Raw genomic sequence first — 22,107 nt, forward strand, 5'->3', positions numbered from 1 at the left:
CCTTTCCTTGAATAGGAGAAAATAAAAAAATATGCAAACACGTATCACAAAACAACAGGACTTTCCACTACCTGTGCCCCCTTTCCCCTCCCTTTCCCCTCCAGTGGTGGAAGTTTACACTAATTATTGATTGGGACACAATCTTACCAAATGTCTGCTCTGTAATGCGGATCTTTCGAGTAAATCTATAACTCTCAAGAGTGTGAATGTATGTGTAACTTCTGCTGTGAACTCACTGACAGCCTTGAGTGACGGCCTGGTGCGTTTGAAGGCGCAATAGGAGGCGGAAGAGCGTGTCCAATGGCGCGGCAGAGGAGGCGGTGTATGATGACAGAGAGAGGCGGGCTGCAGCAGCCAGCTGTTGGAAAGCAGCGCTCCTGAACCATCCGCTACTACTGCACCAGGTGGATTTATCTCCGCATCAGCGCGAGACCACAACACAAGGCAAGACTTCATTCCAGACATTGAGTGGGTTTTTTTTTATTTTCGACTTTTCTTGTTTGTTTTTGTCTCGATCCAGCGGGTGAAACTCCGAGGTAAACAAGAGAGGAGATCGAGAGCAGGTGAGATGAGATGTGTTTTTTGTTTGTTTCTGAAGCTTGTGCGTATAGTTTCTTTTAGGATATCTGTTGTTAATGCTTCCTGTGTGGGCATATGTATGAAATGATGTGAGTGTTGTACCTGTTGCTGTGTTATTGAACGCAGCCTATAGATGAGGCTATATTAGACAGGGATGCTTGGCAACTCGGGGACAGACAGGCTATTCTTAAACGGTCTCTTTTGAATGACGTCAGCAGTTTATTAGGCCTAATTATGCACTAACATTTTTTTAAGCTATGTATTTTTACAGTTTTTATTTTTAGCGTCGAATAGCTTGCCGTGCAAAATGAATCCTATCGATACAGAGACATCCCGTGACTCTTCCATCTTTCTCATCCCTTCAACCTGTTGCCTTTTCAATCACTTCACTGTTAAGTCTCGTGCAAAATGCACGTTGATAGCTCTGATTGATAGTTTTAGGAGAATATGAGATCATTCAAAATATCACTTTTTTAAAAACAAATGTAATGTCTGCCATTGTTTTTATTCAAAAGAGCAGACAAGAAGTTTCCTTCTGTCAGTTTCCATTAAGGTGTGTCTCATCTTCACAGTCCAGCGGAATAACTTTATGAAGTCATGAAAACATTTTTTTTTCCTCTATTCATAGAAAGATCAAATGTTCTGCTCATGTACTATTCTGGCTATATTAAGGCAATTCAATTATCTGCTGTTAAAATTAGACAAATATTTTCTCGCCATTGCTCTGCAAAGGGCCACTGAGCGCATGAACTGTCTGACCCTGAAGATGACACACATGCAGAAACATCAATGTATTTATCCGGATATATTGATGCTTTGATAAGACTTTCTTCCTTCTTAACATGTGTTTCAGTTTTGATTTCTCACAACATTTGGCAATCACCCTTTTAACTTTGTTTGCTGGGATTTCTGTATTGGTTCATGCAAAATTTGTTTCCAGTTTTGAGCCTGGCTTCACATTTTACCACGTTAACACGGGACTGTGATGTGACTAACACAGGCGTGACTAAAATCACTTAAACACCAAAACCAAGGCTCGGTTATGTGTCATCCACACGAATGCTACTGCTGCAGTTAGAGTTCAGTATATCAGTGTACTGCAGCTTCTCTTTTGATTGCTTTCATAGCATAATCAATACATGTATGAAAAATAATATTTCACAGCGACAGTAAAGAACGCTTCGAGAGTTAACTAAATGGATTATTGTTGGAGTGTTTTGCCACTAACATCTGCCCTTGGTTCATCTGGCCTTTATATTCAGCCATATTTAACAACCAATACTGCGAATGGTTCTGTGTGATGGAGAAAATGTGATTGGCTGTTGTAGGAATCTGCTTTTCCATCACAAGCCGTTAGCTTCTTTGGCTAATATGCACGTGTTTAACATGTTTTTGAAACATTATCAAGCGATCATGCTCTAAATGACTCATGGAAAGAAAACCGTCGAAGCAGAACCCCCAATACTCTACAAATGCCCTACTTATTTCCCTTCTCATTCATGCGTACAGTTCACTGCAGCAAGAAAACCCACCAGTGCAATACATTCATTTGAACTGATTAAACCTATTAAAATGATCTTGTCTGTTTATGCACAAGCTTTTAGTTTTCATTGCATGTGCATTGTTGTCCCAGTGAGTTCCCCAGGGATCAGCCAGAAGCTCCCAGGGTATGTGAGAGAGCCGGGCTACTGTGTGCTGCTGTGTGTCTGTGCTCAGTTTTTTCCACTGTCTCGCCTCTGGGAAGGCATCTGACAAAGGTTTTGCCTTTCCCTATAGAAGCCCGAGACCCAGGGGCAAAGTTCATTTGTGCAATTATTGTACTATTATACCGTGGTTCTGTTTTATCTTATCATAGTACCTTTAACCCCAGTTGAGATGCTTAAAATGAAAGGATGTGCTATTTCCATTTAATTTCCAAGTGTTCTCAGGGATGACATGTTCAGGAGTTGACCTTAAACATAAAGGTCACAGACAGAAGTGTGTTCTGGTGCATTCACAGACCTCAAACGGCAGTTGTGGTGCAGGAAAACATTTAGAATTAGCTGATGTGTGAGCCACAGCCAGGCCTCTCCTGCCTGCCTCGGCCTTTAGGCCTTCGATAAACCTACTAAACCACATAGAGTTCTAAAGCTAACGCCACAACGTTTGTCTGGAGGTGTAGCTATATTTACCCAGCTAGTCATGTGTTCTAACAGAGCTGTGATAGACGTTGTTTGGTTATAAATGAGAGGAGAGGAACTTTCTGTAAAACCCCTGAGATAAAGATCTTTCTGCCCTGTTTAGAACACATGTCCCACTTCCCTCTCTTCTCACCATTAACAGGCCTTGATATGAGGATAAAGGCTCTCACTTCTGACAGACAGACCATCTTGACCTAGTGGATTCTTTGTGGTGTGGCTGGAGGTGTTAGTTAGTCAGACCAATACTGGTTTGTGTGGTCCTTTCATTATATGTAAGAGGTAATTGCCCGCAGTGTGCCATGTTTTATCGTCGAGACAGCAGCAATGACGGCTTTATCTGCAGCTGTCAGTGTTGAGGTGTGTCTTGTCTCTGCAGCAAATTCCGCAGGGGGGATATCACAGGACTTTATAAGGTAATAATGAGGGCAAAGAGGTGGATTCCTTCAGAAATGCCCCAGATGCCTGTGTGCCAAGCTTACGTTGAGGGACAGCGGGCACTTTAGGGGTCGTGGGAACACAGGAGCCATATCCGCTCAGGCACCATCAGGAGGGACAGGGGACTAAATATAGAGAAGTCCAATACATGTTCAGTATTAAGGGGAAAACCAGTGAAATCTGCTCTGTGCTTCAGAGAAGCACTGTCAGGTCAGAGGAATCAGACTACCACTTAGCGTACTCGTATGACTAATAGTAGCCTATAAAATGGAAATATCCCATACAGCTAATTTATGTATGCATTTGATGTAGTGTCGAAATCAGAACGTCAGAGAAAAGAATCCTCTGATTTCACATTTCTCCATAGTGTCCAGCTCCACGCGGTCCTGCAGGGGCCGGGACAGGAGCGGGGGGGGTTTTCTAGACCAAGAAAAAAAGAAAAACAGCGGTTTAAAAAATTCTCAAGCCGACCATAATCCATCCATGTCTTTGCCTTCTGCTTGCTCTCTTTCTGACCATGCATGAGAGAGGAGTGGGTGGCTTTTAGCTTCAGCCATCTTTCAAAAACACACCGTTTTCCTTTTACTGTTTGGTTTTAGCTATTGCCTGCTGAACCTTTAAAAGGAGCTATCGACTGTATTTTTAACCCTGTCTCTTGGGGCTGTGCGGTGCAGTTGAGCACTGAGCTGCTGGCCTGGGGGTAACCCAGACTGTGGGGGTGTCAGACTGTGTGGACTGCTGGCCCGGCAAGGGCCGCTCTAACTTTAGACCGCATCGCCTCATGGTGGTAAAAATAAACACCCTGCCCTTACCAAGGGGAAAGGGACTTGAGTCATTTAAAACCAAATGGATGACATTTTCCCACCAGAAATATATGAACGTGAAGACGAGTATTATCGAATATTTGTACTGTTGTAAAATGTGAATACACACACACACAAGAATAAACACTTCATTGGCTACGCACAAATGTGACACTCAAGAAATGTTTTTCACATTTAGTTTTCTTTGAAATAGAGAAGGAAAGTGTTTAATAGTACATGTATGTGTTGATGCTCACTGCAGCGGTATGAATGCCAATAACACAAACACATTGTATTCTGCTTCTATAACGTTGTTTTGTTTTATTTTACAGAAAAAATGGGACGAAAGAAAATACAAATTTCTCGTATTCTGGACCAGAGGAATAGACAGGTGGGCAATATTCATTTACGTACCGTAAGAACACAAATCATGTGCAATCATCACATGTACACAGTAGCTTTGCCTCAGTAATATTTGTACGGGGTTATTTAAGGCATGCTGTAAATACATAGACAACTGCTGTTACACGTTTAAAAAATGCACTTCAGGAATGCACTTCTACTACAACTGTTTTTGCTCTGTTTCTATTTTGTCATGTTTTTTTCGTGTGTAGCATAGAGGACTAAGCTACAACTGCATTTCATTGTGCATAATAACAACAAATGATCCTTGAACCCTTGAATTGGTACAAAGAGAGTGCAGGAGATGCAACAAAATGTGCACAAAAATTGTCACGTACCGTATAATCAAGGCTGAGAGTCCGGTAATGCATTGGACACAAACAATGTGAGAGTTGTACTGATTTAGGTTCTTATGCAGCGTGCAGCGGGAACATGGCATCAGAGGCTAATGTGTGTAGGAACGATTCCTTAATACTGCGAGACTGTGGAGGGAATATCACATTATGATATCTAGAATGATAAGAGACAGTAGTGGGATCATAGTTACATTTTATTATAATTGCAGCATGCATGCTTCATTCTCTCACTTGCACATCGAGGGGCAGAATTTAAGCCAAACAGATGTAAATGCAACTTTGAGTGACTGTGAGAGTTAGAGTAGAAGGTTTGCTGTAAATGTAAGAAAACCTGAAAAAGGCCAGTAATGGCACTTGTGCTCTTTGTAGTAGTAATTATTCTAACATGGTGAGAGGTGCTTTCTCAAGAATTACAGTCCTTCCTCAGTACAATAACCTTTTACTGTTACCTTTCAGTTGTCTGACTTCCTTACAATATAAACGCAGTGAACCACCTAAGGCAAAAACAACACTAATACATTGATTATTAAATGTAAAATGTTCATTTCTCACATGTTTCACACTGAACAAAATGTACCGAGCACTCTAACAGAGCGACGTGGAAAGTGCAAATAGGTTAAAAGCTTTTAAAAAAAAGTATTCGACTGTACTGGAAGATGAATCTGATAAAGCAGATTATATATACAGCGTAGTGTTGACGTCAATCTATGGTCAGAAGTTATATGTTTCTGAGTCACCGCAGACTGAGGTAATGTCAGTGCGACGTGACAGAAATGTGCACGTCATGCTTTTAACCTATTAATATGTTAAACAGTAAGTATGAAAACACACATCACAAGGAATCAGTGAAGACAAGAAGACAAATGTGCTGTGCTCAGAGTGCTGGCAAATGTGATATTTTTATCTGATCTTCAGGACTGAATGTTTTTTGGTGATAAGGTTTGTTTTTTTGGGATTTATTTCCTAATCTGTTTTGAGTGTGTGAGGAAAGACGGTGTTGTATGTTGTACAGATTGTTACGCTTTCTGGGACAAACTTGTGATTTTAGGCTGTGTAAATATACCTGACTGTCAACACTGTTAGTATTTGCAAGCACTCAGTTTGGATGTATGTGTTTTGCTTTTCCATTTAAAAAAAGCCATTTACCATTTAGCAATATTATTTTTAAACTGCAATAATCACTCATCTGATAACACAACACGTTTGTATATTAGGCTGATTATGTGGCAGCTAATCTAATTATTATTATTATTATTATTATTATTATTATTATTTTCATCCTGCCAATTCAGCTACAATATATGTTGTCTATATTTATCACCGTTATTCATTCCTGAAGAAATATTTCTGTTCATACCAAATTATTTTAGATTGATTTAAATACTTAAGTTTTATATATTCTTCTAAATCTATTAATCAGTATCTGGCTGAAGTTAAAGGCAAGACGACACAAACCCCTGTGTGTGTTTTTTAGGTGACTTTCACCAAGCGTAAGTTCGGTCTGATGAAGAAGGCGTATGAGCTGAGCGTGCTGTGCGACTGTGAGATCGCCCTGATCATCTTCAACAGCACCAACCGTCTGTTCCAGTACGCCAGCACAGACATGGACAAAGTGCTGCTCAAGTACACGGAGTACAGCGAGCCACACGAGAGTCGCACCAACACGGACATACTGGAGGTACTGTGAAAGCTGCTGTTGACTGAAATGACCGTGAAGCAGGATTTTGATATTTAAGCATTAACATGAAAGTCATGTTGCAAATTGTTACAAAACAGGATATAGAGTGTTCATATGTGGCTTTTCTTAATATTCACGCTATCATTGTGGGTAATTTTCCACATGCACTTTCTCTTCTGTATCAGACTCTGCGCAGGAAAGGCCTCGGTCTAGAAGGCACAGAGCTCGAGACTGAGGAGAGCATGCAGGTGGCTGCAGACAAATATCCTCTCAGCGAGGGCATGGATCTCTCTGTGGCTCGCCAACGCTTCTATGTCAGTCCACACACACTTCTGCTATTGCACATTCACCACAAACACAAGCATAAGCACACACACACACATGCCGACCTGACCTGACCTGAAGTTCATGTGTTTTAATGTGAATAAAACAGCTCACAATGACTAAAATGTCCAGAGACACAACATGATTCTGACATTTTCTTCACCTTCTGACGGTTTTAGGACTTCAATTCTAATGATGTTATTATACATGTGTGTTACCTTTTCAGGCTCCGTCGCTCCTCTCAACAGATGCTCAGTTTCTGGTGTCTGCAGGCTGTGAGAACGGCTTCCCTAACTCCTCCGGAGCCAGCATGGCGTCCCACAGACCTCCGGGCTTTAAATCTCTCAACTCCAGACCCGGTGCTGCCAGCCCTGCTGTACCACACGCACACACTGCATTCATGTCTCCACACTCAGGTGAGCAGAACCACATGAAACAGAATCACTTTTATTTCAAGGTACAAGATTTGCAGGACATTTCACATTTCAATTCAAGACCAACAAAAGGACAAATGGATTCCAGCTGCTATACAGTACATACTATGGAGATAACATGTAGTTATATTGTATATTTGCATATTACTATACACTATATATGCCAGATATGTCTCTTTTCTTGACAAAGAGGAGCACATTTTAATAGCGAACCAAATCATTCAATTTCCTCAGTGTGTTTAATGCACGTTTGACTCAATAAAAGAGTTTTATTACTAAATTAAATGTACATCATTAGAAAAATGTAAGGAAATGATTGCTAGCATTAAATTAAAACTCTCCACTGAATGGAAAATAGTATTAGGGCATTTAAAACATTAGCAGTTCACAGCTGTCGATTTACAAATTGGCAATATTTCACATAATATTACCATTTGTTACCTTATTGAGCATTTTTTTCCACAAATTGATTACTATGATAATCATCTCTTCTGGGGCTTTCTTAACTATTTGCTGTAAAACTCACTATCGACCTTCTGTGCAGCTGGCTGGGAACTCACAGGAAGTGTGTGCGTGGGTGCGTGTGTGTGTGTGTGTGTGTGTGTGTGTGTGTCTGTGTGTGCACTAATCCACACATGCAGTGTGAAACTGGCCCTCCACCAGTGTAGCAGCGGCTGTAACCAGTTTTGTAGTTTCTGTTCAGAATGTATCACACCTGCCAGTCATGTCTCCCTCTTTTACGCTCTTTAACTATTTGGGCGCTCTATGATGTCATTAGACACTGATCATTGATAGCTGCAGTGTTTTTTATTAATGTATTATTACTGCTTTTCTAATAATTGACACAGATTTCTGCGATGGGTTCAAAATGGATTCTGTCAGGTCATAATAGGTCGTAATAATATATCACAAATATTAACTTAAACGATAGCCTTGTGCTGTAAAGATCAAATACCAAGCCAAAGTTCAAACTAAAAGAAGAAGTTTAATTGTATTACATTATTATTGTATTGTATTCAATTGTATTGTATTATTGGACAGAAACAGAGCGAGGCGAAGATTGTATCACAGAGAATAAAGTATTCCTCTGAGTGAAACAGACTCACATCTCTTTTCACTTCCTGCTCCTTTCTTTCGCTGTGTAGGTATCGGCTACTCCGTGTTCTCCCACGGCAACCTGAATCGAGCTCTGGACATGAAAAGCCCTCCTCCTCTGAACTTGGGCAGTGAGAACCTGCGGGGAGATGGTGCTAATCAGGGCATGGGGGCCACACGTGCTAACAACAACTCTGCTGTACGTAGCTGTCACTATCCACTGTGATCTGCACTAAATGTGTCATCATGTCACTCTATCACTGCAATTGGAGATTTTCAGTTTGAGTATTTCTTTTCCCCTGTTCATCAGAGGGGTGTCTTGTACCAGGGCCTGCACAGCGGCAGCTCCATGGTAGCCATGGGCAAGGCAGGGCTGCTGGGTCACAGTTTGGGAGGCTACAGCCTCCCTTCTCCTGGAGTCTCTGGTACGTCTGCCGTGTATCGGGTTGCTTTCTTGCTGACAGTTAGATGAGAAGATCGATGCACTCTAATGTCTGTATGTTAAACACAAGCTACAGCCAGCAGTCTGTTAGCTTATGTTAGCATAAAGATTGTATGAAGGCGAATCATCTAGCCTGGATCTGTCCTAAGGAAACAAAATCTGCACACATTAAAAATTAAGCTACAGAAAACGACAAGTTGTGGTTTTACCAGAGGTTTTGTAACAATGTTTTCACCACATCTGTGACCTTCTAGAGTCTTCGATCTCGCTCGTCAATCTCAGTGACGTCAACATTTCAGGAAGTTACTACATCTGTCCATATAAAAATAAAAAAGTCCTGCACATAACTGAGTTTTAGAGTCAGGCTAGCTGTTTCCCCGTTTTCAGTCTTTAAACTAAGCTAAGCTAAGCTAAGCTAAGCTAAGCTAAGCTAACTGGCTGAGTATTATCAATCTTCTCATCCAACTCCTAAAATGTCGAACCATCCTCTTATAGGGAGGATAATCTATCCTATCATTCACTGATTCTGGTTTATTAAAACCCATCTCTGTCCTCTTTTTCATCATCTTTTAATTTATATCTTTCTTTCCAGAGTACAGCCAACCTGGATTTTATCACTCTGTTAGCCTACAACGAGGATCTGTGAACCCCTGGCAACCAGCACAGCCGCCTCAGGAGCCCCATGGGCCTCATATAAACCCAGGGTAAGGATATTAATGCGTAATATGGTACTTCTGTGAGGATGAAATATGGAAGAAAGTTGAATCTGCACACTGTTCTTTTGCTCCGGGAAGGATTTTTGATTCATTCTGGCTGTGCAGTGTTTTGATCAATCAGATCATCACAAAATAGCACAAACTTCACATTTTATATGACATTGACAACAGATGTCAGCAACTGTAATGTAAAACAAGATGGTAAACAGTGAGAATGAGCAACAAAAAAGAAACAAAGTAGAAAATATACAAAAAAAAAACAACATGATCAAAGAGTAAAAAAACTTAAATAAATTAAAAAGAACAGAACATATTGAGAATATATAAGAAAATAACAGAAAAGAAGGAATATAAATAAAAAAACAAAGGAAATAAGAGAAAGAAAATAATGCTAATAATAAATGGAAATAAATAAATATTAAATAAATAAATACAAACTGAAAAGATATACACAAAATAAAACAAAACATAATAATTTAATGTATTAAAGTAAACATGGAATATGGAATCACACTCTCAAGTACGTTCTTGGGTTAAATCTGGTTCCTCTACAGATTTTATTTTTGCTTAATGTGGTTTATATGAAAGGAATAGAAGCATCTTTGTTCTAACTGTTTAATCCAATCAAAGGAGTCTTTTTTAATTTTATTTAAATGCATCAAATTGTCATCAAGCTGCAAATGATCCATTAAAGACAATTGCAGAATTCATGACATTTCTTTTGTCTTGTTGTTTCCAGGATGTCCAGTGGAGGGTGCTCCTTCCCCTCCCAGTCTTGCTCCTCAACCTCTCCACATCAGCCCTCCCTCAACCTCAGCATCAAATTGGAGCGTAGCTCTCCTGAGCACATGTCCTCACCCACCTCCCCTCCTCTACACCACCTTAGGCAGCACTCTCCAATGAGCAACCCGGATTCGGCTTGCCAAACCCCTCCAGAAGCCCGTCCGGCCAATGAAACAAAGGAGTTCACCAAAGTCGGCTACCCACAAGACGAAGAGGAAGGAGGGCAGCCGCTAAGGCAGCTAGAAATAAGTGATGGGTGGCAGAGATAGCTGGCTGCTGCAGTCTAATACCACCATTCTATCTTTCTTTCAAAACCAGTCCTCTCTTACACACACACACACACACACACACACACACACACACACACACACACACACACACACACACACACACACACACACACACACACACACACACGGAAGGTAGCGAGATGGGGTTGATTTGTCCCCATCATCCCAGAGAGGAATGCCTCTCTTTGTCTCCTCACACAGAGCTGGTCTCTCCGGGGCGATGGAGAAATGTTTTTCTGCATCACTTGATTGATCCCACGAGGAGACCGATGCATACAGACATTTGCTTTTTTGTTTGGTTAGGTTTAGTTTTCTGTGTGGAGCTAATGTGAATCAAAAATACAGTTTGAAATGTGTTTTGTTTTGTTTTCTGTGACTTTGTTGAAGTTAGCTACAGCAGCACATCGGGACCAGCTGAATTTCTCCAAAGCTGCAAAACCGGCTGAGGTTTTGGTGTGAAAATTGGAAAAAAAGATGTAAAATTACGCTTCGCTGTCAACGTACATACACACACGTTACAGTGAAAAGCACTAGCCATTAAATCTTTACACCCTATGCCCCTCTTGTTATATAAGCTTTCATGTTTTTGCCTTTAGCCCAAAACCACTGACATGGTCTCCCCATACAAAACCGTTACTGGAGCCTTGGACTTTTTAACATTTTAAACTGCAATTCTACATTTTAAAGGATAAATTCCCATTTTTTCAAGATTTTCTAAAACAATTCTTACATACCCATATGCACACTAACATAGTTTTTGTTGACTGAAATTGATACCCCTTCATAATGATATTCTAATATTACAAATGGGGGACAAAATCCACAGTTTTTAATTCTGCAGTCTAAAATTTGACTGAAACTTCAGAAGTCTTTGAAATGTAGTTTTCTTTTAGTACAGAATTCTTTCTTTGTGTTTGCCTGCACAGTACTTCATTGTATTAGTGGAGGGATAATCAGGTTGCATTTATTAGTAGAGCACAATATCATATGGAAGTAAGTCAAAGGGCTTTATAGGGCAACACAAAGACTAGACTTTTTACTAAGAAATACTGTCATTTCGTCAATTTGAGAGATTGCTGAAGCCTCGTATCATCTCCAGATTAATTTGCTTCTACAGAGGACTGTGAATGTTGTCCCCAATCTCTCACCGTCCATCGGAATCACTAAGTAAATGTTCATATGGACATGCAGGTACCGTTTTAAAATATGAACCCATCCTTTAACATTCTGGGTGTCGGTGTCTCTCAGGGACTTGGATGATGTTTTCCTTGGGAAGTTTAAAAATGGCTTCTTTAAATGTGTGTTTGTGAAACTGTAAAAATGAAGCTTTAGTTGTATTATTCCTCGTAATAATGCTAGTTTCATATTTTTAATTTACCCCATCAATAAAGTTATGACAGTCTACTTCAACTAAAGACCAAAGTGGTTAAATAGTGTCCCTATGCATTGCAATCAAATGCTGCAACAGCCAAAGACGTGTTTATCTATTTTGGCTCTAATTTGCTTTTAAGTAATATAAAAATGGTATCAATATTTTTTTTCTGAAGGGCTTTATTTAGTAAATGCATATTGTAGATATTATTGAGCTTTACTGCCATCGCTAACTTGTGATATTTAGAAATATATAAGACACTGTGTAATGAGATATTTCATAAAAAACATAGAAATTCTTTTTTTTTATTGAGGAATGTTTGGTTTTCATTATATCTGTACATTTACTTTGCACTGTATTTTTGTGCACTGTATTTATGTGTGTTTAGTATTTTTGTTTGACGCAAATGACAAAATATACTCAGAATTTGAGTTTGAATGCACTTCCACTTATTGTCCACAAGGGGTCGTCTTATTTCACAAACTTTGGATTTGGATTTGAATGAGAAAGTGCAGAGCAGGGATGAGCAGCCTTAACTATTGGTGATTAATTATCTAATGAATCTCTTTGACAAGACACAGGTTCAGTGGTTCACCCTGAAGACATTTAATACAAAATGACAAACTCTGCAGAGATTATTTGTGGAGGTCTTCAAGTTCAAGTGCTGCTGTGGAATTAGCTTTTTCTTTTATGCAGTTATGTGGATTTATTATTAGCATGAAGAACCAAATGATCAGTATTCTGATGTTTTTGGGTTAAGTTTTTATATGTTTGCTGAATGCTTTACTAACAGAACAAAGACAGATTTTTATTTGACATTTTGTGATTCATTTGAAATAAAAATGGTTTGATTTGTACGATTTCCTTGCCGTGTTTTTTTTTCTTCCACAGAAGGGAATTTAGTTTGTAATTTGTAATTTTGAAAAATGGTCGTTTTCACCTCTGTTCTATCTTTTGCACACACACACACACACACACACACACACACACACACACACGACCTTTATGTCTTCAAATAAAATACATATGGCACAAAAAGAATCATTTCCACAGCTGGTTGTCTCGCAGTCACTGTGGCAGAACGTTTCCTTATGCTACCGCTACGGAGCAGTTCAACTAAAAGCTGAGCGGAGCCACCTCTGTCGTCTCTCCTCCCTAAATGAAAAGAGGCTCTCACTGGGGTCATGTCTGGTCTGCTCCCTTGAGACCAGGCTGGCCCAGTCTGTAGGGCATGTCTGGGTCCTGCACACACACACATACATCCTGGTTTCTATAGTAACCACAGCCAGCCATGGCCGCCTGACTCGGCCCGCTGCAGTCCACAGCTCAGACTGAGGGGGCCTGAGGCCTCCAGCACAGATGCACATAATAAATGTGATTATATAGATATGTCAACCATGTCACCTTTAGGTTCATCAGGCCGCACACTCTCACAGACCTGTCCCAGGCTCAGGGAGCTCTACTATGTACATCTAGTGGTGGGTGAAGTACTCAGATCTTTTACTTAAGTAAAAGTAGCAATACAACGGTGTACATGTACTCTGTTAAAAGTGAAAGTCCCACATTTAACATTTTACTTACTCTACTCTAAAAAGTACAATATTCCCCTCTGAATTGTAGTGGAGCAGAAGTTTAAAGTAGCAGGAAATGGAAATACTCAAGTAAAGTAAAAGTACCGCAAAATTGTACTTAAGTGCAGTATTTGAGTAAATGTACTTAGTTAATGTCCACCACTGTTCATCCCCACCCAGCTTCTTATAAATAATCTAACCCATCCTGGGAAAATTAAACACGATCGATTACACAACTTCCCAATGCTAAATCTCAAGCAGCCATAAAATAGTCGTTGAGTCATCAGATAACCGGTACCGATAGTTAAATATCCTGCAGTGAAGCACGTCTGAGCACATAAAGACAGGGAGGTGGCCGTCCCTCTCGAAATTGTAGAAACCTTTGTGGCTTTTGATTGGACGTAGAAATCAAATGATATCACCAATAAATCATGTCAACTTTCAGACAGAGCCCCTCCAGCCTCGCTCTAGTGAAAGGTCACATTCCTTAACTGTTGTTACACGACTAACATGTAAATCTGAATGTTTTGATAACGTCATAAAGCTTATAAATCTCGTTTGACTGTTTTTAGGCTGCACTGACAAATGGAGAGGATTTGGAAGATTTCCAGAAAAACACCAGTTCCTGTGGCCAAAAACAATATTTTTTGGCAGACAATTGAGGGACATCAGGTTCATCGTAATGATCAGTGATTAAAGAATGATCTTCTCAGGAGGTTGGGGGGGGGGGGGGGTCAGAGGTCAGGACCCAGCACAGTGGCGAGACACTCCATTGTCATGCATGATGTCTTTTGTCAATTGGAGCAGCGACTTTTAAAAGGAAATGTTTTATCGGCAGTATCTCCCACGCTCTTTGAGGGAAAGCAGAATTAAGTGGGAACAGTGAAAATAATAAGTGTTTTATTGAGCCACACAAACTAAACGTTCAGGTTACAGCCAAAAATTTGCACACCATGCATTCAGAAAATCTCAAAAAGCAACATTTTCATTTGAAGTTCACAGTATAAGGATTTCAGAGCATTCAATTCATACTATCTAGAAAAAAAAAAAACACACTAAAATTTGTTGCCACAAACAGAATACATAAATGAACAGATTTACATCATCTGTATCATTTTCTAAAAAACTAAAAAGTTACTGGAGGCAATGCATTATAAATAAATAAATAAAATCCACCGACACAAAACTGGTTCAAAATAAACTAACTAATCTCACATGTACGCGACTAATTGGCAAAAATCTAAATGTAAGTTAATTAAGACACTGCAACACAAATATTGCCAGTGAGTAGTGTTTGAAAATAAAAAAAGGAAAAACAGAAATGGGTTTGAAGACTTAACTTAATCTATTCTATTAACAGATTCTATTTATTCTTAATACGCATTATCGGGGAGAAAGGAGATTTTAAAATTGATTTAAAACCCCTGAGCTCCCAGGCACTTAGGAATACTGAAGGACACCATTTAGACAAAAGCAACAGCTCTTCAGTTCTTGGCTGATACACAGCCACAACCACCGTTTGGATGCACGTTCAGCTGCGTTTCCTTTAATAGGATAGGATCAGAAGCTTTACTACACATTTGCAATCAAATCGTTACAGCAGAAAAAAAAAAAAAAAGATAACAAAAACCATTTAGCACTCGTGAATCGGTTCTTTAGGGGGACAAATAGTCCCTCTGAAAAGTAAAATGTTCTTCTCTACGCAGGGATTAAGTACTAACACTTACCCTGGTACCAATTAAACATCTTAAATGCAGCATTCAATAATGTTCTAGAAAGAACAATTCAGGTAACACTGGCATAGACACATCTGAAAAGTTGCAGGAAAAGGTTCTGCTGAAGTAGCTAGAGGATTGGGCGGGGGCCTGTACCACAAAGCGAGATTAGTGGGTTAGCTGGATCTCTGTGGGCTTAACTCTTGTTTTCCAATATCACAAAGCTGGCTCACTTTTTACCAAGGTAGATCACCATGGTGACCTACGCTGCACGGCTAACCTGCTCCGCCGGATCAGATCAGAACCTGCTCTTTCTAAGTGGATCAATAGTTTGTTCAAAATGAGACACAAAAGCAACATTTTACTTTTCTATTCTACTGAACATGTTGAAAATGCCAAACAAATTTTAAAAAGGCTTACAATTACTTTAAGACGAACTTGGAGAATATTTTCTTTTCTAAAGCTTCTTATCCCATCATACTGAATATCACCGTCACTAGAACCTCGGGGGCCCCAGGAATTGTAGCTACTGTTGCAATACAGTAACTAATGAGGATCTAAATACAACACACAAACAAACCTAATTTCCCTTTGGGTGTCTCTGTCATATTAAGTAATCCTCTCATGGTTCTTTTGATGTTGCATGTAATTAAAAAAATCTGCTTCTTTCACATGAACGCATCCGTAGCTGGATCAATAAACCCAGAGGTAACGGAGCCGGTTGATTACCAGCTTTGTGATTCCGGTTATCAAGAATTGTTTATGGTGGACCCAAAGAGAGCCAGACTAAGTTGAACTTTCTTTGTGATGCAGACCCCAGTTCTCTCTCTGTACATTTGCATTATTGATACCAGTAGCCTGCTGGTCACAAAAAGCCATAAACGCAACAAGGTAGCCAATATTGCAACAGACAGTGTCCATCACCCGTCTCCTCAACAAACCTTGATAAAAAGCTTCTGTTACAGCCACAAACAAGGTGCATTCTATCTGTGTGTGTTTTAATGAAATGTCCCCATAGCTGTTGATATGCTGTTGCAAAGGATACCTGCAGACAGCAGAGGGCTGAGGCTGCATTGCAGGCACAACAGTTTGGCTCCGTGACCCTCAGTTAGGTCTGCATAAGGTACTGGTGGAAGTAGATACCAAACAGAGAGCTGATGACCTGGCAGGCGGCCACCCACCACGTCAGGAAGGCAAAGAAACCTCGGAAGAAAAGTGGAGTGAGGACGGACCGCAGTGCTGTGAAGGCCTCTGACAGGCGAGCAACTGTGGCCTGGATGTCCTCATCCATATCGTCCATCCCTTCTTCATCTTCATCGAGACCACCAGGCAGCACAGGTGCTGCTGTGGGTATCAGCAGTGCTGGTGTCACCCCGGGGGTCTGCTCTGCACCAGACTGCCAGGAGAAGTCCCCTGAAAGATTGGTAGAGATCAGTAAATATGGGAGGAAACTGGGAGGAAAAAGTAAGAAAGTAGGCCTTTGAAAGAAACCATTACTTGTTATGTTTCACCGACACGAACACTTAATTACTGTGGATGTTTTTAAGACTCAACTCCACTGTAGCGGAATGTCTCAATGTGACATTACAGGAATAGTTAGACATATCTGTCCTGTGAATATATGACCAAAGCCAGCAGCTAGCTAGTTATCCAGGCTCTGTGGGTAGGTAACAAAATATACAAGCACCTCTAAAACTCACATATTAACATGTTATATCTTGTTTGTGTAATTACATTATTACATTATGAGCTGGACTATTTTTGGGCTGGAAACAGCTTCATATTTAACATACAAGAGTGGCATCTCATCCAACTCTACACAAGAGAGCGAATCAACATATTTCACAAAACTATTCCCTTAAATTTACATTTGAATCGTTAGGAAAAGATCAAGTGTGGCTTCTCCCTTACATGCAGTGGTTGTGTTGGAGGTATTTTACTCACCTAGTGCTTTGAGTGCCAGTGTGGAGAAGAGGATGAGAAAAACAGGAACCAGATACTGGAGAGTAATTACGGTCAGGTAGCAAAAGATACGAGTGACCTGAAAAACAAAACATTTATTCTCAGTTTCCACATTCAGTTACTTTACTGCTCAGTAAACCTTCACATTATGTCAAAACTTCTTAAATTCAACCCTTCATTGTTCAAATATCTGACCTTCCTCTGAATGTCAATAGCAGCGATACGTCCCGCCTCCTTCTTCATCTGCTCCACCCACTTCTGAGCCAGATTGAGGTAGGCCTGCATGTGGTAACGGGTCATCGCTAGCCGCAGCACACACAACACCACGATGATCCACAGGCGCATGCTGTCGAATGTTTCGCTGGCAACTCTGCAAGCGTGAGATTAAGAGGTCAAAGATTATGAAAAGTCAAATATGCAATTGGGAGAACATCTTGCATTAGTGTCCATTGTTTGTAAGTGGATAAAATAAGCAAATATGCATGTGCACTCACAGTGTGACAGTAGTCTTCCCCAGAGGTGCATTGGCCAAGAAGTCCCTTGCAATGGGTTTCACCCATAGAATCAACACAATGACTGGAGACAGGAAACTAACGTGCAGCAGCAACCTGCAGGAAACATCCAAGACATCCAAGAGAGTGGAATACTGCTTATGTTTTTAATAAGACAAGGAGTATATTGTCTGTTGCAGTGCTAAATGCAAAAGTTCTTACTGGATGTGTGGTCGGCCTGAGTTAATCTGTACAGCATCTAGATGAGTCTGAGCCAGTCGCAGGCCGGGGAAGGCCAGGAGAGCACCGATGTACGAACAGATACCAGCCAGACCGAGTTTCACCGTCAGCTTGGTCACAGGGATTCTAAAGGGAGTCAAAACAACCAAACGTTAGGCGTCAGACATTAGTCAAGTAAAGTCTGTTACTTGCTCATGCAAAGTACTGAATGCATGATGCAATGTCAAAGAATAATACAAATCAACACATAAATCAAGACACCTTCCTCCCTTCAGACAACAGAGTAGTATTTCAGTTAAAAGTAGTCTTTGCAGGAACAGATACTTACGACCATTCAGGCGTAGCCCTGATGTCTGGCAAAGACTTCCAAGTTGTCAAAGAGGTTGGAAAAGCCCGACTCCAGGCCGAACTCCAGGTAGTCCTCCTTGACCACCAGCACCAGCATGGCCACGAGCAGAGACAAGAAGCCAAAGGCAAGGCACACGGAGCGCTCGCCGCCCTCTTCAGAGCTGAAGTAGTGGCTCATTAGAGTGTGAAGGGTCTTTCTGAGGGTTGTGGGTCAAGTTAAACACAAGAGGAAAAGTAGCGTTCATCCAGACCAAGACTACACATAAAATAGGCCACTTTATCATATTTGTTAATTGTTCTTGCAAAAACTTAGAGACTGCAGATGTAGCATAAGATTATATTTTGCACTTTTTCTTGTCCGATTCCAATTTTTTTAAAGTCTGATCTGCCGATTCCGATTTTCACTAACTTTTCTTTCATGGAAAATTTAAACAAAATGATATATTCATAATAAAACATTGACTATTAAATAACTTACATATTCTCAGAAACTGGACCCAGTTAAAGTACTTTCTTGTTATCAAAACCTTGTTCTTAAGGTTGCTCCTCAGAGGCTTATTCTGGATTTGCTGGCGTTACAAATTGTGTGTTTTATTTCGTCTTCACTAACGCTGAAGAACTGCTACACTAAAGTGTGTATGTGTGCGTGTATGTTGTGTGTGCAACATAAAACAATCATGCGGCACACGTGTGTAAATTTGACCAGAAAGAAAATCTAATATATTAGACTCGTCAGCTGACAACCAGCTGTTTTAATGAGGGGATCGATCGATCGTTACATCTTAATTTTCTGTAGTAATGATCCCTATTTATCGGTGACAAAGTGACTTTACAGTTGAAGGATACAGACTGAAGAGAACAGTCAAGACACACCAGATGGCTCCGATATTGACCTCTTTGCTGGCATCAACATAACTGTAGTAACACTCAGTGAACAGGAATACACCCGCTGCATAGACTGCAAAATCAATCAGCCACTGGTACTCCAGGAAAAATCGCAGCACTGAAAGTAGAAACAAGACAAAAAAACATTTGTAGGCACAATAGAGTCGTTTGTGTTCTACCTGTTAGTTAAAGCATACATCGTTATGAGGCAGGGACTGGAAATACTGTAAAAGCATTGTGAGTCGATAGCTGAACTTGAGCAGTGTTTGTACATGCACAATGTCACTGTGATGTAGATAAAGGAGTGTTTATTTTACCCAAAGCGTCAATGGTGTTGACTGGAGCTTTTTCCAGGTGAAGGTCGATGTCTTTGGGCACTGTGAGAGGCTTGCTCTCCCCATTTTGCCTCCTAGAAATCAAACAAAGACACATGACCTTGTTGAAAAAAATACAAACAAAAAACATCAGAGGTTTTAAGTGTTACAATAAAAAATAAAAAATATATTTTTTATATATAAATAGTACAGCACTGGCAACAAAAGGTAAAACTATGTAGCTTTATTTCAGCGCGTGCATAGAATCTATACATTTGATTTATTTTCAAAGCAATTTCTTCCTCTAGGCAGCATTTCTCCTTTGCGAGTACTTTCTGCATTACCAGACCCTCCCCCAACTCCCACCTGTCTCTCCTGGTCTGTTTGGGCATCTGCTTTCCAGCAAGTGCACATAGCTCTCCTTCTGACGGGTGTTTGAACCGGAACAAACTGAAAGACACAACAGGCACATGTATGTATAGTGCACATCACATTATGTGTATAATGTATAACCTGCCTGTAAGGGTGATTATACCTGCCATTGCAAAGGAGCCAGCGTGCAAATGAGTAATGTGGAGCCATCTTCTGCATAATGCTGGCAGCCAGCAAGCTGACCACCAGCTGAATTCCTATCAGCGCCTGTCAGCACAAACACACATGTTTAAGTACAAGACCCAACTGTAAAACTCCCATCTTTGGACATGAAAACAGTTAACAGTATTTTGTACATTTACACAGGTAGGTAAATATTGTACTTTTTAATTCACTACATTTGTCGGACAGCTTAAGTTACTTTTTGGGTTACACTTTTTCATACCCTCCCTGTTGAGGGAAAATCACGTATCTCCAAATTTGGTGATTTTCAATGTTTGTGCTAAACTGACATCTATAGTGTTTCCTTTATGTGTGGAGACAATTCTTGTACTTCTTGAGCTAAATAAAGCTACAAACACATGCTATTACAGAATATGATGCATTGCTGTAGATTAACCTACCAAACGGTAAATAAAAGGCCAGGGACAAGCAGTAAAGTGAAAAATATACATTAATGCAGCATTAACATCAATCCAAAAGATCATATGTAATAATAAAACACTGACATTTCACTGCACAATGATATACTTTTACTCAAGTAAGGTTTTGAATGAAGGTCTTTTACTTGTAGTGGAGTATTTTTGACAGAGTGGTATTAGTAGGCTACTTTTACTTAAGTAAAAGATCTGAATACTTCTTCCACCACTGCCAGTATTTCATGTCGACTGAGACAAAGACTCAAGAAAGTCTCAGGAACAGGTAACGTTAGTTTTTGCTACACCAACATTATGTCAGTCCATATGTTACAGGCATGCACAACAAGCTAAGTCACATACTATGCTAAAAAGCGCACAGTAACACATATCTAACCAAGATTAACAACCTTAAAAAAAGAACGTGTTGAAAGCTCCTGCTAAATGAATGAAAGTAAGCAAATGGCTATCGTGCTAAATTTAGCTAAACTTCACCACCTGTCATTGCTCCTGCAAACGTTAGCTAGCTAGCTAGCATTAGCACACTGGCTCTCATAGTAACCAAATACAGGCAAAATTAGCTCGCTGGCGAATTTTACGACAGGCTGTTAAGACTGGTAACTACATGTCAGTGTACGAAATGGAGTGGGGATTAATTTACCATATCTTCTCTCGAAAGAAAGACGTGGTTAAAACCAGAATAGCTGCCGGAGCTTCTTCACATGCAGGAAAGTCTTGACAGCAACTGACATGTGAAACAGCTGAATGTCCCGGATGTAATAGTGGAGTCGCGCGGTGCCTTCAGGTGCTCCCCGATAGCTTCGACAATTGGAAGACTTATACCAGCACAGCAGCTGATGCTCCTGCAGCTTCTACTGTGATATATTTTTATATCATATTTTTAGTGGACTGTTGCGGTTATTAGGGAATTGATTTCGGCCTATTTCACATTAAAAACACGAGGTAAGGAAAAATATTGAACTACGTAGTCAGATGTTGCAACACCAGAGTCATCTAAGGTTAATATGTAATCATTTCACTTTTCTGAGAGGGGACTAATTGATGTCATGCTACGTTTGGAAGTTATTACTAAAATGTGTTTAAAAGCATTTACAACACAGCCTGTGGAAGACAAAAGGCCACATAGCTGATACTGCCCACTGACCTTTCTCCCCACATAGATATGGTCACCTAAAACAACACTTCACCTTGTTTTGCTTTTAAAGGGTGGTTTAAACCTGGAAGCAAACATATGTATCCTGTTCTCATTGATGTGGTTACAAGGCAGTTATTTTAATACGTCCATGGTGCAGACCCTACAGGTGAGAGCTCCTCCAATTACATATGTCCTGAAAACATTTCTGCTTCATGTTCTGACATGTCTAGAACAAATTGGTAAAATTGTAATACTCTTGATTATTAGTCCCTGGCCTACACATGGGACATTAACTCAATTATGATATTTTTATTGGAATGGAATCATAAATGGGAAAAAAGCCCCTGGGAACTGAACGCTGTACAGTCTATGGCCTTGATACAGGACGACAGAGGTCATGTACTCTTCAGTAAAGACTTTGTAGTCTTGTGATCTCCACAAATCCGCTGATTTTCATGTTCTGACATGTCTAGCAAAAAGTCAGGGCTGGATTAACCCACCAGGGGGCCTTGGGGCAAAACTGAGCTGC

At 40.2% G+C, this 22,107-nt stretch overlaps 2 protein-coding genes across 2 annotated transcripts; one reads left to right on the forward strand and one right to left on the reverse strand.

Moving 5' to 3' along the window:
* Nucleotides 1–438: 438 nt before the first annotated feature.
* mef2b (myocyte enhancer factor 2b) lies at nt 439–12,749 on the forward strand. The gene is made up of 9 exons (XM_029430562.1): nt 439–563; nt 4,330–4,388; nt 6,230–6,433; nt 6,619–6,747; nt 6,984–7,173; nt 8,337–8,485; nt 8,597–8,711; nt 9,321–9,432; nt 10,184–12,749. The coding sequence occupies exons 2-9, from the start codon at nt 4,335–4,337 to the stop codon at nt 10,494–10,496; spliced, it is 1,266 nt and encodes a 421-aa protein (XP_029286422.1). The 5' UTR covers nt 439–563; nt 4,330–4,334; the 3' UTR covers nt 10,497–12,749.
* A 1,589-nt stretch (nt 12,750–14,338) lies between these two features.
* tmem161a (transmembrane protein 161A) lies at nt 14,339–21,216 on the reverse strand. Its single transcript, XM_029430458.1, is given in 12 exon segments — nt 14,339–16,588; nt 17,120–17,216; nt 17,333–17,507; nt 17,632–17,745; nt 17,851–17,994; nt 18,197–18,204; nt 18,206–18,413; nt 19,063–19,219; nt 19,419–19,510; nt 19,782–19,865; nt 19,951–20,054; nt 21,084–21,216. Coding segments are annotated over 12 exon segments (1,491 nt in total). The 5' UTR covers nt 21,087–21,216; the 3' UTR covers nt 14,339–16,283.
* Between the last annotated feature and the right edge of the window lie 891 nt (nt 21,217–22,107).

This window comes from Cottoperca gobio, chromosome 4, assembly GCF_900634415.1.
Source record: "Cottoperca gobio chromosome 4, fCotGob3.1, whole genome shotgun sequence".
NCBI classification, from domain to species: Eukaryota; Metazoa; Chordata; class Actinopteri; order Perciformes; family Bovichtidae; genus Cottoperca; species Cottoperca gobio.

Coding starts and splice junctions, on each gene's coding strand:
- mef2b (XM_029430562.1), top strand. CDS start 4,335: ATGGGACGAAAGAAAATACAAATTTCTCGTATTCTGGACCAGAGGAAT. Junction 6,748..6,983: donor TGGCTCGCCAACGCTTCTAT/GTCAGTCCACAC, acceptor TTACCTTTTCAG/GCTCCGTCGCTCCTCTCAAC. Junction 8,712..9,320: donor CCCTTCTCCTGGAGTCTCTG/GTACGTCTGCCG, acceptor CTTTCTTTCCAG/AGTACAGCCAACCTGGATTT.